Genomic DNA, 18771 nt, shown 5'->3' on the forward strand with positions numbered 1-18771 from the left:
CATCTTCATTTCCAATTGCAAGGGGCTTTTGACAAGGCTTAGCTAATTCCTCCCCAGGCATCGAATTGCCACTACAAACATCTTAGTCATAGCTCGATCTGTATCCGGTAGTTCCCAAACTCTACCTTGCGTCTATACCGCTAGCGGGCTGCATCAACCGGTCCTCTTAATGTACCTGCTCCCCTCGGCCATGCGTCAGGAGACACCGTCAAACTGTGTTGACTCACACATTCGCGCTGAGCGCGTTCGCTGTCAGTGGCTTGGCTCCTCCATGCTCATTTCGTTGACGGGCTGATTTTTGCTTAAATACTCGCATTTCTTAATCCAATCTGCATTCCTTACCAACTGCTCAGCACATGCTCCTACTATTCTCATTCCCTGTTTCTTGATCATCAGGAGGCTGTTTGCACCCCCTGCCGTTAGTATCGCAGCTGCTTACCATAATGATATCCCATGACCGGCATTGCTTTACAATAGTACATCGGACCTTCATAGTATGATTCAGGTTGTCTCAGTAGCGGAAGGGAATATCCATATCAAATCGTTATAATCGCTTTCAATGGCCTCAGTCTTTACCTACGACCCGGATCCTCCTCGGGTCTCCTCGCCCTGGATTCTGGCAGACGACGCAGACACTTCTCCGGCATCAGGTGCGGCGGTGACTCAGACCGGTTTGCTGTCCGAGTATGGCGTCACGAGGCTGGATGCAGAGCCGCAGACTGGCCCGATCGAGTATAAGCTTCATCTACTGCTTCGATCAAGACGCGGTTATGTGTACATGAGCACGGCGGACCAGAAGAGAGACAGGTTTCATGCGCAGCCCGGAGACGGGTCGGCGCTGTATTCGGCCTCTCCAGCTTCTTACTCGGCCTCTCCCACTCCTGCATCGTCGAGCCAGCCTCGCCAGGAACGGCTCCAGCGCCTCACGACGCAGCTGCTGTGGCGCCTGCAGCAGTCGTCGCCGTATCATGCGTCGAGTTCAAGAGAGGTCAAGATCCCGAAGCTGCCTGACGGCAGCACAGACGCAGATTCGCCTGATCTTTACGGCACTCAGATTCCTGGCCTTGAGGAGTCGCAAGGAGCTCTATACGAGATTGGCGTTTCTGACGATGGACACCTTGTCGGACTGGCCAAGGACGAGCTGGACGAGAGCATTGCGACTTTGAGAATCATGGCAGCTAGCCTCGGGTGCGGCGTTACTGTCCTGCGAATGGTGATTGTGGGTGATTGCGAATGGATCGAAATAGCCGACCTCAATGGAAATGCTTCTCAGGGACCGACTCAGGTCGCCAAGCGGGACAGACTCTGGGTAGCCGAGGCACTCATCACGCCCAGCACTGAGCTGCTACATTCAAAGGATACCAAGCGTTACACCGAATCTGCTGAAGGAACTCCCGTGGATTCTGCTGCGTCAACCACAGTACCAGGCCATGGTAAATCTACAACACCGCAACTACGGGTTACCCTGACCGGCCCCATAGCATCGGGAAAGTCCAGCCTCTTAGGAACGCTATCTACAGGGACTCTGGACAATGGCCGGGGCAAGAGTCGCCTAAGCCTACTGAAGCATCGTCACGAGATGGCGTCCGGAATGACCAGCTCCATTGCACAGGAGCTCATTGGATATAAAGAAAGACTCATATTCAGCTTTTCCCATCGCAATATTGAATCATGGCTCGACATTCACGACTATGCCAACGACGGTCGACTTGTATTCATGTCTGACTCTGGTGGCCACCCGAGATATCGACATACCGTGTTTCGCGGACTCATGAACTGGGCACCCCATTGGATGGTCCTGTGCATTGCTGCTGACGATGCTGAAATGACGTCTCGAGCCCATGACGTGACAGCACCGGCACCAGATTCAGGGGAGACTGATTTGGTCAAGGCGCATCTGGATCTCTCGCTCAAACTTGACGTTCCATTGGCAATTGTCATTACAAAGTTGGATCTCGCATCCAAGGTGGCCCTGCAAAAAACCATGACCAAGATCCTCGGTGCTATACGGGATGCGGATCGTGTGCCAAAACTCTTGCAGCCTGACCAACAGCCACGAGACCAGCTGTCAGAGATTCCACAGACTGACTGGGACAAGGTGCAGAGCTTTGTTGGAAACATATCCGAGCAAGATTTGCTGAAGCGTGTTCCTATCGTGTTTACCAGCGTTTTGAAAGGGGTGGGCATTGGCCTTGTCCATGCTCTCCTTGCGAGCCTGCCTTTACCTCCTGCGCCCACGTCGCATAGTTCCAGAGACGCAAGCCCTCAGTCAGAGCAACCGAGAAATATATTCCATATTGATGACACGTTCAGCTTGCCCAGATCTTTTGATGATTCGCTGGCAAACTTGGACGGAGTTATTGTATCCGGCCATGTCCGTCTTGGCAGCTTTTCTATAGGACAAACCATTGTTGTAGGGCCATTTTCGTCGAGCCATGCGCTTGATCGTGGTTCCGGAACTGAATATCAATCATCACCTGAGGGTCGTGGATCACCGGCACTGCGCGCGATTTCAGCTACGCATTCCAATGGGAACAAGAGTGGTGGCTCAGTATCCCCGTCAACAGATTCGGATGAGTGGCAGAAAGCACGCATTGTGAGCATTCGTAACCTTCGGTTGCCAGTTGGAACATTAGAAGCTGGCCAGGTTGGATCGATTGGGCTTGTCTTCGAGACAAACCACAGCGATCTCACAGTCCTACCTGATCCCCCTCAGATTCGAAGAGGCATGGTTATTAGCACTCCAACTATGGACATGCCTGATAGTGAAATGCCGCTCCACGCTTCCCGTGGGTTCACTGCAGTGTTTGAGGAGGACGGTGCTCAGTTCCCACCTTCGGGCACACTGGTCAACGTTCTCTTTGCCTGTGTCAGGACTGCTGCTCGGATCCTCGATGTTTCTGTTCAGCACCGCGGCGAAACAGGCGAGACAATTGGGCCCCTCGACGCGGACCAAAAAGCAGAGACTACAAAAGACTCTTCAAGAGATACAGTAACAAAGGTAACTATAGAATTAGTGCACAGTCGAAAGTGGGCTGAGCTAGGGTCATCAGTGATTATCATGGGAAACGGTAGCCACGATGGATCAGGGTTGCAGGGTTTTGTTGGAAAGATTACAGACGTGGTATGTTAACACTCGTTTTCCGTGTCAGCAGTGGTATATATGTATGCGTGTGTGTTGTGAGAAGCGTTTTTTGATGAGCGTTGAGAGAAATCAGTGGGTCGTTATTATAGGCATTAAGAATAAATTATTGTTTTGACAGATATCGTAATGGCACATCCGCATCATTGCAAAGTTCGCTGGCTATCCTTTCCCTTCCTCTTTCCCTTTCCCTTTCCCTTTCTTTCCCTTCTTTCCCTTTCCTCTCTTAAGCTCTCACTAATCCGTAGAATAATGTCCATGTCAGAATGAATCCAGGCAATCCATTCGTTATGCCGCCTGTCCAGATATCAAGGGCGCCTCTGTAATACCGACTGGTGTCGACGACGCTGCGTCCCTCTGCCAGAGAGCCCGGCGCCAGCTGAAAGGTGTAGAACAGAATGGTTGTTATTATTGAGAAGACGATGTAGAACAAGAAGCCGTAATAGGACTCGAGGCCAAGAATCCCTGCGCTGACACCAAAGAGAGACGCTGTCAGGCTGTGGAGATTGGTGAGGACCTGCATCGCGGAGGTGGAGGTTAGCACGTTAGTTGGGATGGTAGGAAACCCTCATTCGCGGTTGCGAGAGGAGTTCGGGTTGAACGCACCTTGTTGTTATGGACGATTGAGTCCCCAACAACGGGATTGATTTGAAGCTCTTGTTCCGACGACATTGTTCCGGCGATGCTGGATTCGGCGCATTCATGCGTATATCATACGGCACTGATAAGACAGCTTGGTGACAGCTCAGATGAAGTAGCGCGCAGGACCAGGAAACGCGGGCCGAAGGCATCCGAAAACGACATGCGGAAAGGTGGGCGTATTCCAGCAAAGGTACGTACCTGTACATACGACGAGGGGCAGTCAACTCGGCATGACGGTCAATCGGCTTGGATGGTGGGGTTTCGAGCTTGCGGTTTGCCTTTTCCATGGCTGACTCGGCTCACATGGACAGCTTGGGCTCCTACAATATTCAGCTACATATAAAATTCCATTCATTTCCTTTTCCCGCCAAGATGTCCGAGCACTCTTTTGAGCCATTGAAGAACGACCTGCTGCTGCGAGCGGCACGGGGTGGGTTTATTGCCTTCTGAGTGTCTTGCGCAGCCTGCGAATTGAAGTTTGTTGCTTATACGTATATGTGCGCTGTTGGATAGGCCAGGTCGTGGAACGACCTCCCATGTGGGTGATGCGCCAAGGTGAGTTTTTGTCTTTCGAGCTTCTCCCTTTGAAAAAAGAAGGAGTCGCAAAGAGAAACACTATCACAAGGGGAACAGCCCTGTCTGACAAGTTCTCTTAGCTGGCCGCTACCTGCCCGAGTATCATGAAGCCAAAGGCTCGCGCGACTTCTTCGAGTGCTGCCGAGACGCCGAGGTCGCCTCCACCCTGACGCTGCAGCCGGTCGAGCGATTCGAGGGCCTGCTGGACGCAGCCATCATCTTCTCCGACATCCTCGTCATCCCCCAGGCCATGGGCATGCAGGTCGAGATGGTGGACAAGAAGGGACCGCACTTCCCGAACCCGCTCCAGAACCCGCTCGACGGACAGTACGAGAAAGTTCTCGGCGGCAAGGTCGATGTGGCCGCTGAGCTCGACTACGTGTACAAGGCTATTACCCTGACGAGGAAGAAGCTGGCGGGCAGAGTGCCGCTGATTGGCTTCTGCGGTGCTCCTTGGACGCTTTTCTGCTACATGGTTGAGGGCGGTGGCACGAAGCTGTTTGCTCAGGTCAAGACTTGGATTTACAAGTACCCGGAGGAATCGAAGAAGCTGTTGGCCAAGATTGCCGATGTTTGCGTGGACCATCTGGCTCACCAGGTCAAGGCTGGAGCTCAGGTATGGCTTTCATTGTTCAATCCTCACCGCTTCATCTTTTTCAGTAGCATTCTGCATCATTTCATTATCTCGTGCAATGAATCGGGTAGCTAACGATGTGTATCATCCAGTTGGTTATGGTGTTCGATTCGTGGGCTGGAGAGTTGGGTCCTGCTTCTTTCAAGCAGTTCTCTGAGCCCTACCTCGCTCACATTGCTCAGAAGCTTCCTCTGAAGCTCCAAGAGCTTGGGCTTGAAAAGGTGCCCATGACGGTGTTCCCCAAAGGCGCTTGGTTCGCTCTCGACTCGGCGTGCAATCTGGGCTACAACGTTGTCGGCATGGACTGGCTGCAAGATCCTAGTGAGGCTGTACGAATTCGAGGAGACCGAAACATTGTTTTCCAAGGTAACGCCGACCCTGGAGTGCTGTACGGCACAAAGGCGGCCATCACCGAGGCTGTTGAGACGATGGTCAAGGGTTTCTGGTCTGGCGAGAAGAAGGGCTGGATTGCAAACTTGGGACATGGTAAGAGATATGCCCATCTTATTTATGTGTCTGCGTTTACTGAATAACTTGTGTCTATAGGTATTACACCAGGAGTGAACCCGGAAAACCTGAAGTTTTTCTTTGAGGAAATTCACCGACTGACAAAACCTTGAAAGCCGACCCAGGGAAAAGAGAAAACATAATAAAACAAAATAAAACAGGCAACATAATGAAACACGCTCTCCACTCAGCGACAGAACCAAGTAGTAGTTAGTTGTAATGATAGGCCACGTTATGTTGTAACCAAGAACATAGGTATATATATATTTAAAAAAAAAAAAAAAAAAAAAAAAAAAAAAAAAACACCAAACCCGCTCCGTTAATGGAAAGCCCTTGTGGCCTCAGATGATGTTTCCCAATTAAAGCCCACAAGCTTACGCATTTTGAATACCGTTATACCGCCGAGAGACTCCGTGCCAAAATGTTTAACAGTCGACAGATGCGCCTCGGGAATCCCCAACACCATGAACCAAATCCTTTCTATAAAAGAGGAGAGATATAATGAAGTGGAGAAGAGACAATACAAAAGAAATGATGGAGGAAAAGAAGACACAAAAGGGGAGCTGACGGGTGCTGTCATGGCTTCCTTCCAAACATTAGCCACTTCTTTATTGCTGCGGCTGGTTCGACCTTTTCAAGTTTGTCTGTCTTGTCCAGAATCTTCTCGGACGTCTTCTCAGATGTCTTCTCGGTAGCGTCTTCGGGGGCCTCGTCGATGGCTTGCTCGCCGCTTCGGTTGCGCGTCAGCCGCTCGAGTTCGTCCTCGCCTTTGAAGACGTTGCCAGCGCCGCCGCGTCCAGCGTACTGGGCTCCTGAACTAAGTCGCCGGGGTACTCTGTACACAAGCGCGCATTGTGAGAAATTGTACATTATTCCTTGAGTGTCTTTCGCATATGCCAGAGAGATGGAGATGCCAACAAGAGTGACAGTGGGGAAGGATGATAAGTCAGAGAAGGTTACGCCTTAACGGCAAGGGATGGTGTGCAGAACGGGAAAAGAAAAATCCATCTCTCGCAGCATGCTGGAATATCCTCAACTTACGCTTTGACGTCCTGGCGAAGACGAGTTTCGTGAGGGTCGTCGTTCTTGGTCATGTTGCCAGTGCCGCCGCGGCCCGTCGTCACAACGGCTGTTTTCAGCACCGGCGTCTCGAGATCCGAGGCCTTGATGGACGGCGACTGCGCTGCGTCGGCCATGTTGCCAGCGCCGCCGCGCCCATGGGAAGCAAACTGAGCAGTCATTGTGCGATTGTGAATATGGCCTCTTTTTTTTTTTTTCCTTCTCTTTTTCCTGTTTCGGGATGATGGTTTTGGAACGGAGACGCTTCGGCTTAGACCTCTGCGCAGAAAGGTTGAGACTATGTGAGTCGAGAGAGTTTGGGTAGCAGCCTTATGGGCGGGCCGGGTCATCTGCCACAGGGGACTTTTTTTTTTCCCTGCTGCTTGCGCTAGGGGAGGGGGATTGCCATGCGTTAAAGGCAGGGCCTAGCACGGAGAGGGATTAGCGCGGTAACAGAGCAGCGCTTCTTTGAACGATGGCATCAGAGCGTGACGCTATTCAGTACTACCTGGGAGTGCCTGGGGCATCTACTACTAAACTCAGCAGGTACGGCAGCCGAGAGACTCTCCATCCCGTCGACTTCCCTCTCAAGCGTCTGTCTCTGTTGCTTCTGTCTCTGTCGCCTCTGTCACTTTTCGCAGGATGAGGATCCCAAGATCGAGCGAGAGCGGGTGTGTTGCATCGTCATTCGTCACATCATCCCGTGCCCGGTTTAGCTCCTCCCCGCTCCCAGCTATCGCTGCCAACCGCTAAGCGCTACTGCTGCAGCTCGAGCAAAAGAGAGGCCACCACGCTGCGTGCCACGACTAATCGCAGCACATGCGACATATGCGCCGGAGCGGTACCTGCACCTGCTTGGCGCTGCTGTTTGGCACCCTGTGGAGCAGAAGCTGAGCCGCACGGGGTATAAATACAGGCGGGTAGCTGGCCAGGCCTCGCTTGGCTGCGGTATGTAACCTCGCCATTTCCGCCTGTCCTTTGACACCCCCACCTCTTCCATTCCACCTTTTGCTCTGCGTTTGCTTGTGCTTTTCGTTGCTTGAGCGAGCGAGCGGGCGAGCGAGCAAACCAGCGACTTGTCTGTTCATTTCCTGTATTGCACTGCGTCTTCTCCCTGAGAGCTGCCGCTCGTTTCGCCGCCATGAGCCTCTACGACTCCGAGGACGACATCAGCGTCCGCGTTCGCCACGACCGCTCCCCGCCCGCTGTGCGCTACGTCCACAGCCCGCCGGTGCGGGGACCTCAGTACGAGTACGGCACCACGCCCACCTATATTGGCCCCGAGCGCACCACCGTCGTCGCCTCGCACCTGCGCACCCGATCGCCTCCGCGCGATCTCCGTGATCCCCGTGATCTTCGTGATCCTCGTGATCTTCGTGAGAGCCCTCGCAACAGCCGCACAGCCGTCGGGGCTGGAGCGCCGGTGCCGCCTCCTCCAGCGCCGGCCCCAGCGCCCATTATTATCAACAACCGCATCTACAACGAGCACGACTCGGACGAGGAGGATGACATTTACCGTCGCAGCCGCAGGCCGGCGGCAGTGCCTGTCGTCTATCGCCGCTCCTCCAGGTCCCGATCTCGATCTCGGTCCCGGAGCTCCTCCCGGTCGTCCCACGGGCCTCGTTCCGGACGGATGACTCGAGATGATTGGGAAGGGGAGCAAGCACGCCGCGACCTTGAACTGATGCGCATCAACCAGGATCGTGAAAAAGAGGACCGACGTCGCGAGAAGGAATATCGTGAAGAGGCGGAGCTCCGCCTGACGCAGCGCCAGCTTGAAGTAATTAAGAAACGTGAGGCAGATGAAGAGGCAGAGAAGCGCATCAAGATGGAGCTTGAGTATAAGCAGAAGGAGCTCGAGTTTCAGCGACACAAGGAACGCGAGGCCGAAGAAGAGCAACAGAAGCGCCTCAGGATGGAGTTTGAGTTTAAGCAAAAGGAGCTTGAGTTTAAGCGACACAAGGAAGCTGAAGCGGCCGCCGATGAGAAGCGAAAGCGTGATAAAGAATATCGTGACGAGGCTGAGCTTCGCCATGCCCAGCTTGCGCTCGAAGGCATCAAGAAGCGCGAGGCAGAGGCAGAGTTGGAGAAGCGTATCAAGAAGGAAATGGAGCTGAAGCGCCTCAAGGAGGAGGAGGAGGCGGCTGAGGAGAAGCGACGGCGCGATGCCTTGGCTCACGACGCTGTTGAGAGATACAAGAAGGCCGAGGCCGACCGCATTGCTCATGAACAAAAGATGAGAGAGCAAAACGACAAGGAGTACAAGCGCCGCCTGCACGACGATCTCCTCAAGTCGGGCCTTGACGAACACGCCATCGAGGCTATCCTCAGCCAGAAGAAGGTGCAAAAGGCCCCGGCCCCGGCCCCGGCCCTGCCTCCGCCTCCGGGCATGGCTCCGGGAATGCCTCCCGGAATGGCTCACCCCCCCGGCAACCTCGCAATGGTGCCGGCTCTCCCAGCTCCGGAGCTTCATATGGAGCGCCATACGTACACGCGAATGGCACGCAGGTACCTGTCCATTGAGACGCTGCGCACTTTTAACATTGATTTTGAGTTTGACGCTGTAAGCCTTCCTTTTTTAATCGGCAATGATATGTCTTGATATCGAGCCCTGACTAATATATCTCCAATACCAACAGGATCCCGAGTATGTCCTAGTCAAGCGCTGGGTCCCCGAATGGGAGCAAGACCAGTTCTGGGAACACACCAAGCAGGTTCGAGAGAGGCGAACTAGCAGGACCACCCTAATGGTCGAAGACACCAGGCGCTCGTCTCACTCACACCACCGAAGCAAAAGCACCGACGTTGAGATTATCCGCAAGAAGTCCAAGCACGACCGCAAGAGGAGCAAGTCTCCAGGACCGCTGCTTATGTACCTGGCAGGAGCTCGTCCGTCCTAAACTAATGAATGATTTTTTTACGAGACCATGTTTTATTGCAAAAAATTGTTTTCCGGCCAGATATCTATATTTTATGTAGTCCGTATTACTGCTATTGATTGGTTTTGAGGCTGTATTTTCCTGATTGATAGAGTGGAATATTCTTGATACTCTTATGAATCTTATGACCCTTATGCAACATGTCTTCTTTTTTTTCTCTCCCTCTTTTCTCTAAATCCTGAATATCAGGTTTAGCCAAATTACATTGATTTGAGACTACGCCTTGCGCCGTAGCTGCCAGCATATCTACGGATGAGTTCCTCGTATATCGTCCATGAAAGCGCAGAGCTCAGTGCTTTGCGACTCATCCGGAGGACCAGCCCGCGCCATAATGAATGGAGGCCTTCTTCAGTGACCATTCTGTAGCCAGCATGAATCATATTCCGGTATTGGTCCGGCTGTAGCTGAATGCGCGTCTTGCAGACGTCGATTGGGTTTGATATTGCCGAGCAGATTGCGCCCGCCGAGATGGCCGAGGCAAAATTGACAGAGCTGGCCATGGAGGGGGTCATGCCGTCGTGAGAAACGAAGGAGCCCAGTTCCCTTTTCAGCATCTCGTAAATGGATACGTACAGGCCCGCATAAGGGGCGTCCCGGATGGCAGTTGCGCCAAAGCCAGAGAAGAAGCCCCGGATGCCTGCCTGGTGATGGATATCTTTGACGGCGGCCCACATGGAAGGGTAGGAGTAGAGAGTCGACTCAAACCGGACCTTGATGACGGTCAACGGCATCAGCACAAAGCCTGCCCATGTCCGTGCCACAGCGCCAGCCACCACGTTGGCCGAATTGCTCAGCTTCGGCAGCGACGACGACGAGGCGCTGTGGGGATGGATCTGCTGGTTGAGTGCATTTGACCGCTGGATGAACTCGCGGATGCTATGCAGCGACGAGAAGTAAATGGCCGATCCTATGCCTGTGCGCAGCGACGACGGCACAGTTCCCCTCCACAGCGCCCGGATTGGATGTGGCGACTGTGTCAATTCCTTCCAGGAGCTCAGCAGTGAGAGACGACTCGATTGCTGCGTCCGCGTCTTGAGGAGATCCAGCGGCTGCAGCAGCACGGCTGAAGCCACTCCCGACCCAAGGCCAGAGAGGAAGTGTTGCACTAGGAGCTGGGATGAGCAATTTCCATACAACGTGCCATTGTGAGACGCGCACCTGCCACAGCTGATTTTGCTGATGATGATGATGACGATGACGATGGTGTTGTTGTGCCCATGATAATTATATCAGAGTCTGGCTCAAGCAGAGGAGCGAGCAGATGTGATGTAGCTGAGCTTTGCTAATTGGTAAGCTACACTGCGATAACACCAAGCTCAAAGAAAGCCCTCATGTAAATATATAAACAAAACAAAAAGAGCTCCAATTGTGCGCGTCTGTGAATCGATAGCGTGGCAGTAAGATATTAGTGCTATGATATAGTCTACGGTGTAAAGGTCGATGGATTTGTTGAGAGGTTGGTTAAGGTTTCGTAGCTCAATGCATGCGGTCCAAGGTTTGCGATGACGCATCTGCGCACAGTGACCAAAAAAAAAGTGCCTGGCGTTTTACCGATAATCTCCGATGACAGACTCCAGCCGCCCGGCGAGCAGCCTATGGCGCTTGACCAAATCCACCCACTCGCCAACTCCAGCCATGGCTAACAGCATGCCAAAGTCGGCTCCGAGCCTGCCCAGGCTGCCGGCGCAGTAGAGCACCTGTGTGAGAATGCTTTCGCGGGCGACTTTGTCTTTGACGGCGGGCAGATAGACGCGGATTGGCTCGAGCAGGATGTTGACCAGGTGGATGGGAAATGTAGACAGCGCAGAGGGCAGAGGATGGAGCAGGTCGAGGTCGTCGGGGGATGCGTTGCCCAGGTTGGTGTCCACACTCTTGGACATGGAGACAATGCCAAAGCTGTGCTCTCGGAACACCTCGATGAAGCGTTTGAGAAAGCGTTCTGTGTGCTGGCCATTGGACCGCGACTGTGGTGTCTTCTCCTGGCTCAGCCGCTCGTCCTCAGCCAGGCGGCGGAGAGGCTCCAGTGCGTCGAGAGTAGCTGTCAATGTGACGAACCGACAAATCAGAAAGACGGCGGGGATCATGTCTTCTGCCGGCGCTGCGGGTATGAGATCTGGAATGGCTCGCTTGAGCCACCCCACCGTCCTCAGCGTCGCAGCCAGCTTCAGGTTCGGCGCCTTCAGCGTGTTGATGAGATCCGTGGCAAGCCGAAGGATGGAAACCTCAGACTCGCTCAGCACATGCTGGACAAGCTGTGAGTTCGGGTACAGGGCTCCAAGGCGCTGGATGTGGCCATACAGGTCAAGCGTAGAGGAGAAGCCCAGGGGCGAGATATTGGCCGTGGACGACAACAGAGTAGGGACCTGCATGAGATCCGTCAGGCGGTCGGCGTTGTCCAGCAGCTTCAGCACCTGTTTCCGGCGCGCAATCAGCTTGTTGTCGCCGGCCTTGCTGACGCTGGTGGAAAAGTGCTCGACTTGCGAGTCCAGGCTGGAGATGAGCCGGCTCAGCTGCAGCACGTTGGTCGACAGGGCCGGCACCGTTTCGCGTAGAGAGGCATGGCTTTCGGCCGAGCTGACGACCGCCTTGTACGACTTCTTGGAGAGGCCCTGGATCGAGAGCAGCGTCGAGTTGGAGGCCTGTGAGAGAAGCTGGCGCTCTGAAGTCCGCAGGGCATCAACGGGCTGTCCCGCCAGGTACGAGATGTAGTCCGAGGTTGCAGCATCCACGCTCTGCCCGTTGCCCAGCAGATCCTGCAAAGCTTCTGCCATGGCGGAAATGAGATGAGGGAGACCAAGTGAGATTAAAGGCGCATTGACTTGGGAGATGCAAAGCTCAGGTAAAGAGAGGCGCAGATTAGATGGTGTTTGTCCGAGTATTTAGCTTGCATGAGCAGGAGATTAATGCAGTTGAGCCTCTGGAGTAGCAAACCACGTAGCGCATATGGCCAGCAGCACAGGGCAGTTGGTACTTACCTTGGGCGCGGGTGGCCCATAATAGCTCGGGCCCTCCAGCAGACAGCTTAGCGCACTGCCTCGGGTAGGTTGGTGCGTTATTGGAGAGAGACCCAGTACTACAGTACATCAGAAAGCTCCACGGCAAATTAACTGCCAACTTGGCAGAGCTTCTAGGCTAGTATCTATCAATATGTGTATATTCGTATTATAATTACATAAAATTTAATATCAAATTTCTAGCTTTCTACTCGTCATCAAGGCTAGATTAAGCAGGCAGTCGTTTTTGTGTTTAAATCAAGCTATATAGTTAGTTGGCTGTATATAACAAGTCGCAGTGTAGAAACCACTGTCTTCCGTCTAGAAACCAAACGGATTTTCAGGAGCTGCGGCGGAGTGATACTATTAGCAAAGGCAGCAGCACAGCGTTGGGGGCAAGACAAAACTTACTTGCTTGAGACAGGTTGGCCCGTCGGCCGGTTGCCTGGGGCGCCAGCTTCTTCGTCTCGGGAGTCACACCAAAACGAACTGGCGGAGGAGGTCCGGTCTTCTGCGGTACAAGCGGCTGCAGTGGTTTCAATCCGTCCGTGCTACCTGTTGGCTGGAGCGGCTGCAGGCTCTGGAATCCGGTCGGCTGAGGCTGTAGAGCTGGTGGCAGATAGTTGTTGATGCTGCCAGAGCCAAAGGGAGACTGTGTCAGGCCGGGTTGGAAGCCGGTGGGCTGGGCTTGAAGACCCCCGTACTGGCTTATTCGGCTTGGGTCAATATAGCCAGGCGCGCCAGTGAACTGGGGCTGTATAAACTGTCCAGGAGCACCCTGGGGAAATTGCTGCAAGCCCTGGGGCTGGGGCCCAGAATATCCCGTAAACTGGGGCTGCAAGTTTTGGAACTGTGCATTATATTGCTGTTGGAACCGAGCTTGAGTAATGTCGTTGAGGCTTTGTCCCGGTGGCGCAACTTGGCCCTGAACGAGGCCAGTAACTTGAGGGAGGAGCGTAGGGGCGGCAAATATGCCTTGAGGGAGTGTAGACTGAGGGGCGGAGAGCGGTCGTTGCGGTGGTGGTGGCACGCCGAGTGAGCCCTGAACTGGCGGCGAGATGGATGGCGCGAGGGGTCGCTGCCTCCCCAGAGACTTTGGAGAGATGTGAACTCCGGTAAGCTGAGGGAGCTGGGCCGAAACCACCTGGTTTGGTTGTGGGACTGTTTGGAAGAAGGATGGGCTTGCTCCCAGTGGCTGTTGCTGTTGTTGCGCTGGTGGTGCCGCTGCAGCCGCTTGCTGTGCTTCGCCACCAAAGTTGGCAGCAGGAGGCTGGACGGGAGGCTCAACCTTGCTGGGCTCTAATGGCGCTGACAGTAGAGAGAGGTCCATCAAAGATCCGGTGAGCGCTGGAGGTAGAGGCGCAGGAGCTGGCGCTGGCGCAGGTGTCGGGTTGACGGAGGGAGCATCTGCCGGCGGCGAGGCCTGCGGTTTTGTCTGCTGCTCCTGCTTCGTTGGCTTCACATCCCAGGCATCGTCGTCAAACCCTCCTGTAGGGCGCTTGGGTGGTTTTTCCGGGCTTGCAGGAGATGCTGGTTTGGCCGCAGTCTCGCCAGAGCTAGACGCTTCCTTACCAGTTGAGAAAACAGCCGCATCAACCACATCGCCAGTTTGCACAGCAGGGGCAGGCCGGCCCTTTCTTGTGTTATTCCGCAGCGCTCCTCCTGGGCCTGAGAAGAGGCCGCCGTCGCCCTCGCCGTTGGCTTTATTGCGGCCGAACTTGGCGTCTAGAGTACGCATGACTTTGATGATGTCTCCTTCTCGCAGTCCTAAATTCCGTAAAACACCGGCATCGACGTCCGGCAGCACGCTCTCATCCATCGAGTCTCTCGTGAATGCCTGAGCATAGCGTTCACAAAGGCCAACGGCCACGTCGCAAGACAAGAAAAACTGGAACCAGTCATACTCTGGTTTCTTGTCGATGGATGCCCCAACGGCAGAGGCAGAAGCCTTCTTTTGCTCCGGGGGCTTCGATCGCTTGACATCGGCCAGCGGTCTCTCGTCATCCAAAGAGATGCCGGTGATATTCTCAACATATTCGAGGTCTCCGTGCGACATTTTTGCGATGGGTACAGCGATCTTCACGCCATTCATCTTGTGAAGATGCAGCTTGCCATCTTTGAGTCCAAGGAACTGCGCCTCGACGCTGAATGACTTTGATCGATCCGTCCATGTCCGCACTTTGGTTGCGTCGGGTTCTGCAGTTCGAATGTTAGTTGCACGACATCTTTTGACCTGCGTAGCGTGACTATAATTAGGGGGGAGATGGAACTCACTTGTTTTGCTCGCCGAATTGCTGCCACTGTCGGCACGTCCATTCTCGCGTCGATTCCGCTGTTGTCCCAAAATGTTACCATTGTCCGGAGTTATGAGGCTGCTGCCGCGTTTAGGCAAACGCATGTCTAGGCCTACCTGCTGAGGTTCCTTGCTAGCCTTCATTGCTTCTTTGGTGAGTCTCATCTCCTCCATGCGATTCTGTTCCACGGTTGATTTGGCTCTTGATACTGCTTGGCCCTCGGGTGGCGGCGTAATGGTACCTGAGAATTCGACGTAGCTACTCGGCACAACGCCTTGCTTGCCGTTCCTGAGGCGGCGAACTTGCCACCAGTCCTCGCTCCTTGTGTCGTCAATAATAGCCACCTCGTCACCCGCAGCGACAGTGACTTCATCTTCGCCCTGCGCCATGAAGTCATAGAGAATCGTTCCTTTTCTCTGTCGCTTTTGAGAGCCAGCCGCGATTACTTCTCTCAATCCCTCTGCTCGGGCAGCACCTGCAAGCTCTCCAAGAGAAGCCACAATTTCTTCTGCGGTGTCTTTAGCTCCGGCATGGAAATCGATGCTCTTGCTGGGGCGAACAAGCTCCATGAAGACGTGCTTCCCCTCACGAGAGTAATGGGTCATCTTCTCGGCAGTCCATTCCTGAGGAGGGTCGTCCTGAGCTTTCTCGGGTGCGATCAAGATGGTACCCGTCAAAAGATTGATGCCAAGAGTTGTCGGCATCTTCTTCTTCTTGCCCATGACTGACACCATCTCGTTGATGTTGTATAAGTGGAATCCACCAGGAATAAGGTGCCCCTTGGGCTGAGGTTCAATCTGTGACTCTCGCTGAGGCCTGGGCGTATATTCCGCGGGTGGTGAATATGCTTGAGACTGCGGTCGCGGTCGCGTGGGCAATGCAGGAGACTTGATAGACTCTTCATCTGATACCTCTGGTTCTTTGAAACGCAAAGTCGGAGGCTCCCTGACGGATGGCCGGTTTTGGATGACACTAGCGAGAGCAGCTGCTGGGTTGGCAACTGGTGCCTCGTCAGACGGCGTTGAATCATCTTCAGGAGCAGCAGCGATGGTTTGGGAGGGCGGCCGTCTTGGCAGCACCGGAGCTGCTGGCGGCGCCGGCGCAGCTGCAGGAGTGGCAGCTTGCACCTCGATATAATTGGCCGGGACAAAGCCATACTCGCCATCCAGACCGGCAAGGATCCAGTCCTCGTCGTTGGTGTCGAAGACTTCCAGCACGGCATCTTCGGAGAAGGAGAGCTCTTCATCGGTTTGGCGGGTATATTCGTAAATGGCACGCGCGTGGCCTACTGTCTCTGCCTGGTTGATGGACACGAAGGTTAGCCCATGGTACGCAATCCGATTTGGCGTCGCACATTTGCAGCCGTCGGCCGAGCAGCTTCGCAGATGCTCTAGGAGGCTGACGTAAAGGGTCGAGACGAGGCTGGGAGCTCGGGAGATGGACAGCGCCCGCAATGAGGATGGACTCTACCTTTTCAACATAGTTGTTTGGAACCAAGCCGGAGGGCTCATCTTCGTCGTCGGTGCCGGCCTTCTTCTTGGCCTTCCACCAGCCATCGTCGTTGTTCTGCTCGAGGATATACAGCAAGTCGCCCGTCGTGATGGCGAGCTCGCCATCCTCCTTGGGCGTGTAGTCGTAGATGGCCCGGTAGATCCCCAAGAAGCCCATTTCGCCTTTGATGGTTCCGTTAAACACAGCTCGACGCTCGAAATGCGGGTATTAATCCGACGCGGTGGAATGCACCTGTTGCGTGGAGTCAAGGTTTCGGGCTGGAGAGAGGAGGGCTGCAGTGAGTGACGAAAACCGAGCCAGTCCCTACTAAGCTGTGCTAGCGAGTGTACAGTACTCCATACTCTGTGGCTGCGGGCAGCGATAGTGAGTTGAAGAATACGGAGAAGCCCCCCGTAGCCAGGTTCCAGCTCTGTACGGGTATGATTAGGGATCCACCCTGCTGAGTTTCTAGGCCTGATCCAGTGACAACCGCCCGGGCTTCGGGCGCTTATTACTGTGCCTACCTACTAGTACCTAGGCATTACGGCTCGCTTAGTCACTTTACATATGTACCCATTTAAGGAGTATACTCTAAATTTCCCAGGAATGCCAATAAATTGCTGTATGATTTCCGGGCTGGTTGAGCTTGTCCATGTCGATTCTAAAACTATTGCTCTTCTCCCTTCCCCTTGAATTGGCCAAGAACCCATAAGAGCACTACTAAAAACATCACTGCTAAGAAGAGGTACTTCTGTGGCAGATATTATTAGCCTGATCTGCTATGGAATCACGTATGCTAGCGCTGGTGGCCATGTAGCTGGCACTAAATAAAGCGTGAGAACCACCGACTCTGGATACTGAGCATAACCTGCACCTCACTACTAATACAAGCAAATAATTACGGCACGGTATTCCAATTGTTGACCTCGCCTCTGTTTATTTTCTTCGGGGTTTAATCTCTTTCTTCAATTTTAACAGTATATATTTACTTGAAATGTGCCGCGACTCGGTACTACTGCTGAGGAGCTTCAAAAGTCTGATTGCATATATGGTATTCGATTCTATTTATAACACTTGTGATACAGTAGTAAAGGTACACTCTAAGTGGCCAATGCATGTTCCAACGCCAATTACCCTCTATACTCATACAAAACATACATTTACAAAAAAAAAAAAGAAAGGAAAGGAAAACGCCATCTTTCCGACCCGGATGATTTTACCAATTCCCCCTCTCCCCCTTCTTTACATCTCCCCCCTCAATTTGAGTCATCCAGTCGTCAAACTGACTTGGCTCCTCCAAGTGTTCAACTTTCCAGTCGCTGTCAGTTCCTTTGAGATATGCATCATAAGAACGTACATCTACCCCGGGAATCATTGGATCTGTGCGTGATGCCTCGGCATGTCCCCCGTGATTCCACTGCTCTTGGGCTGCACTCGATCCGCCGTGTGGAAGATCGTATCTCGAGCCGGGCGAACAGGGGAGGAGTATAGGGTCGATGCAGGCCTCCTGAGCACTCAAACCACGCTCCATTGCGGCTCCATGCAGACCGTTCACGAGAAGCTGTGGATTTCCACCAGAGAAGTAATCGCCGTCGTGCCATGCCTGGTATGGTTGGTACGAGCCAGCATCTACCTGATATGTGCGCTCCTCGTAGTATGGGGCAACCTGTACAGGCTGAGGAGCCCAATAAGCTTGCGTGGCAACGGGCCTCATGAAGACCTGCTGTTGCTCAACAATTGGTGGGTACAGCCCACTGCCCAGGTGTAAGGGCTCATGGTATTCAGGCACTTCCTTTCTCTTTCGCTTTATCTTGTTCTCCTCGGGTAGATCTCGAACACCGCTGTGTTCGAACCCGTCCTTGTCCAGTGGTATAGGCAGCATCGAATCTTTATCATCCCTCTTCTTGGAGTGAAGAGGATCATATTTGTATGAGGGAAAAGCCTCTACGTGCATTCTCCTCTCCTCCGCGGCCAGACGGATAAAGTCGCCCTTGAGATTCTTCGGCTCGCGTTTCCAAGATTCTCCACAAACTGTCGAAACTTGTTGATGGTTGTTCTTAGTGCAGCACGTTTTGGCAACGTCTTGATAGAACTTGCGGTAAAGCATGAATGCATTCAGAGGGCGCTTGATCTTGCCGGCCTTTTCAGCTTCGGCTAGCCGCACCTCTGTCGCGCGAGTGGCGAACAATTCAGCGTTCTTGAGCATGACGGTTGGAGGCAAGGATGAAATGTCAGAAAGAACTTTGCCAAGAAACGTGGGATGATGCTCTCCGCGCTTTGGAGTTCTCGTCTTTCTTGTGGCTCTTCGTGCCTTGGTCGGACGATACGCCTCTTCCTCAGAGTCGGATGTTTTCAAACTCCTATTACTCGGTTGAGCGTGGAAAGCATCCCCCATGCTAGGAAATTCGTACACTGAGCCCTCAGACATATAAGGAGAGTTGGCCTAGCAATAATTGTCAGCGAGTTGTTTCTTTCAGGTATTATGAGCAGTCTT

General features: G+C 53.5%; 9 protein-coding genes across 9 annotated transcripts; 3 read left to right on the forward strand and 6 right to left on the reverse strand.

Annotated features, from left to right (window-relative positions):
• Nucleotides 1-52: 52 nt before the first annotated feature.
• TrAtP1_007996 (uncharacterized protein) lies at nucleotides 53-3237 on the forward strand. Its single transcript, XM_014092784.2, has one exon. The coding sequence runs from the start codon at nucleotides 560-562 to the stop codon at nucleotides 3131-3133; it is 2574 nt and encodes an 857-aa protein (XP_013948259.1). The 5' UTR covers nucleotides 53-559; the 3' UTR covers nucleotides 3134-3237.
• TrAtP1_007997 (uncharacterized protein) lies at nucleotides 3238-3884 on the reverse strand. Its single transcript, XM_014092785.2, has 2 exons — nucleotides 3749-3884; nucleotides 3238-3659 (listed from the first exon to the last, which is right to left on the reverse strand). Exons 1-2 carry the CDS (start codon nucleotides 3812-3814, stop codon nucleotides 3369-3371), a joined length of 357 nt encoding a protein of 118 aa, XP_013948260.1. The 5' UTR covers nucleotides 3815-3884; the 3' UTR covers nucleotides 3238-3368.
• A 155-nt stretch (nucleotides 3885-4039) lies between these two features.
• TrAtP1_007998 (uncharacterized protein) lies at nucleotides 4040-6890 on the forward strand. The gene is made up of 5 exons (XM_014092786.2): nucleotides 4040-4214; nucleotides 4298-4339; nucleotides 4441-4976; nucleotides 5087-5480; nucleotides 5541-6890. Exons 1-5 carry the CDS (start codon nucleotides 4070-4072, stop codon nucleotides 5612-5614), a joined length of 1191 nt encoding a protein of 396 aa, XP_013948261.2. The 5' UTR covers nucleotides 4040-4069; the 3' UTR covers nucleotides 5615-6890.
• Nucleotides 6078-6742, reverse strand: TrAtP1_007999 (uncharacterized protein; the record flags this gene model as incomplete). The annotated part of the gene is made up of 2 exons (XM_014092459.2): nucleotides 6078-6336; nucleotides 6543-6742. The coding sequence occupies 2 exons, from the start codon at nucleotides 6740-6742 to the stop codon at nucleotides 6078-6080; spliced, it is 459 nt and encodes a 152-aa protein (XP_013947934.2).
• An 811-nt stretch (nucleotides 6891-7701) lies between the features above and the next one.
• On the forward strand, nucleotides 7702-9460 carry TrAtP1_008000 (uncharacterized protein; the record flags this gene model as incomplete). The annotated part of the gene is made up of 2 exons (XM_014092788.2): nucleotides 7702-9123; nucleotides 9200-9460. 2 exons carry the CDS (start codon nucleotides 7702-7704, stop codon nucleotides 9458-9460), a joined length of 1683 nt encoding a protein of 560 aa, XP_013948263.1.
• A 239-nt stretch (nucleotides 9461-9699) lies between these two features.
• Nucleotides 9700-10718, reverse strand: TrAtP1_008001 (uncharacterized protein; the record flags this gene model as incomplete). Its single annotated transcript, XM_014092789.2, has 2 exons — nucleotides 9700-10604; nucleotides 10658-10718. The coding sequence occupies 2 exons, from the start codon at nucleotides 10716-10718 to the stop codon at nucleotides 9700-9702; spliced, it is 966 nt and encodes a 321-aa protein (XP_013948264.1).
• A 328-nt stretch (nucleotides 10719-11046) lies between these two features.
• TrAtP1_008002 (uncharacterized protein) lies at nucleotides 11047-12270 on the reverse strand (the record flags this gene model as incomplete). The annotated part of the gene is made up of 1 exon (XM_014092790.1): nucleotides 11047-12270. The coding sequence occupies one exon, from the start codon at nucleotides 12268-12270 to the stop codon at nucleotides 11047-11049; it is 1224 nt and encodes a 407-aa protein (XP_013948265.1).
• A 366-nt stretch (nucleotides 12271-12636) lies between these two features.
• Nucleotides 12637-16667, reverse strand: TrAtP1_008003 (uncharacterized protein). Its single transcript, XM_066113748.1, has 5 exons — nucleotides 16257-16667; nucleotides 14903-16084; nucleotides 14767-14824; nucleotides 12904-14688; nucleotides 12637-12839 (listed from the first exon to the last, which is right to left on the reverse strand). Exons 1-5 carry the CDS (start codon nucleotides 16452-16454, stop codon nucleotides 12814-12816), a joined length of 3249 nt encoding a protein of 1082 aa, XP_065969836.1. The 5' UTR covers nucleotides 16455-16667; the 3' UTR covers nucleotides 12637-12813.
• Nucleotides 16668-17493: 826 nt separating this feature from the next.
• On the reverse strand, nucleotides 17494-18705 carry TrAtP1_008004 (uncharacterized protein; the record flags this gene model as incomplete). The annotated part of the gene is made up of 1 exon (XM_066113749.1): nucleotides 17494-18705. The coding sequence occupies one exon, from the start codon at nucleotides 18703-18705 to the stop codon at nucleotides 17494-17496; it is 1212 nt and encodes a 403-aa protein (XP_065969837.1).
• Between the last annotated feature and the right edge of the window lie 66 nt (nucleotides 18706-18771).

The sequence above is a fragment of the Trichoderma atroviride genome, chromosome 4 (assembly GCF_020647795.1).
Source record: "Trichoderma atroviride chromosome 4, complete sequence".
Lineage (NCBI taxonomy): Eukaryota > Fungi > Ascomycota > Sordariomycetes > Hypocreales > Hypocreaceae > Trichoderma > Trichoderma atroviride.

What these genes read in the sequence shown, in the direction of transcription:
- TrAtP1_008003 (XM_066113748.1), bottom strand. Translation starts at nt 16,454, where the DNA reads ATGGGCTTCTTGGGGATCTACCGGGCCATCTACGACTACACGCCCAAG. An exon ending in CAAACAACTATGTTGAAAAG is followed by an intron (nt 16,085 to 16,256) that starts GTAGAGTCCATC and finishes TCCATCAACCAG; the next exon opens with GCAGAGACAGTAGGCCACGC. An exon ending in CAATTCGGCGAGCAAAACAA is followed by an intron (nt 14,689 to 14,766) that starts GTGAGTTCCATC and finishes TTCGAACTGCAG; the next exon opens with AACCCGACGCAACCAAAGTG.
- TrAtP1_007997 (XM_014092785.2), bottom strand. Translation starts at nt 3,814, where the DNA reads ATGTCGTCGGAACAAGAGCTTCAAATCAATCCCGTTGTTGGGGACTCA. An exon ending in CAATCGTCCATAACAACAAG is followed by an intron (nt 3,660 to 3,748) that starts GTGCGTTCAACC and finishes TCCGCGATGCAG; the next exon opens with GTCCTCACCAATCTCCACAG.
- TrAtP1_007996 (XM_014092784.2), top strand. Translation starts at nt 560, where the DNA reads ATGGCCTCAGTCTTTACCTACGACCCGGATCCTCCTCGGGTCTCCTCG.
- TrAtP1_007998 (XM_014092786.2), top strand. Translation starts at nt 4,070, where the DNA reads ATGGCTGACTCGGCTCACATGGACAGCTTGGGCTCCTACAATATTCAG. An exon ending in CATGTGGGTGATGCGCCAAG is followed by an intron (nt 4,340 to 4,440) that starts GTGAGTTTTTGT and finishes AAGTTCTCTTAG; the next exon opens with CTGGCCGCTACCTGCCCGAG. An exon ending in AGGTCAAGGCTGGAGCTCAG is followed by an intron (nt 4,977 to 5,086) that starts GTATGGCTTTCA and finishes TGTATCATCCAG; the next exon opens with TTGGTTATGGTGTTCGATTC.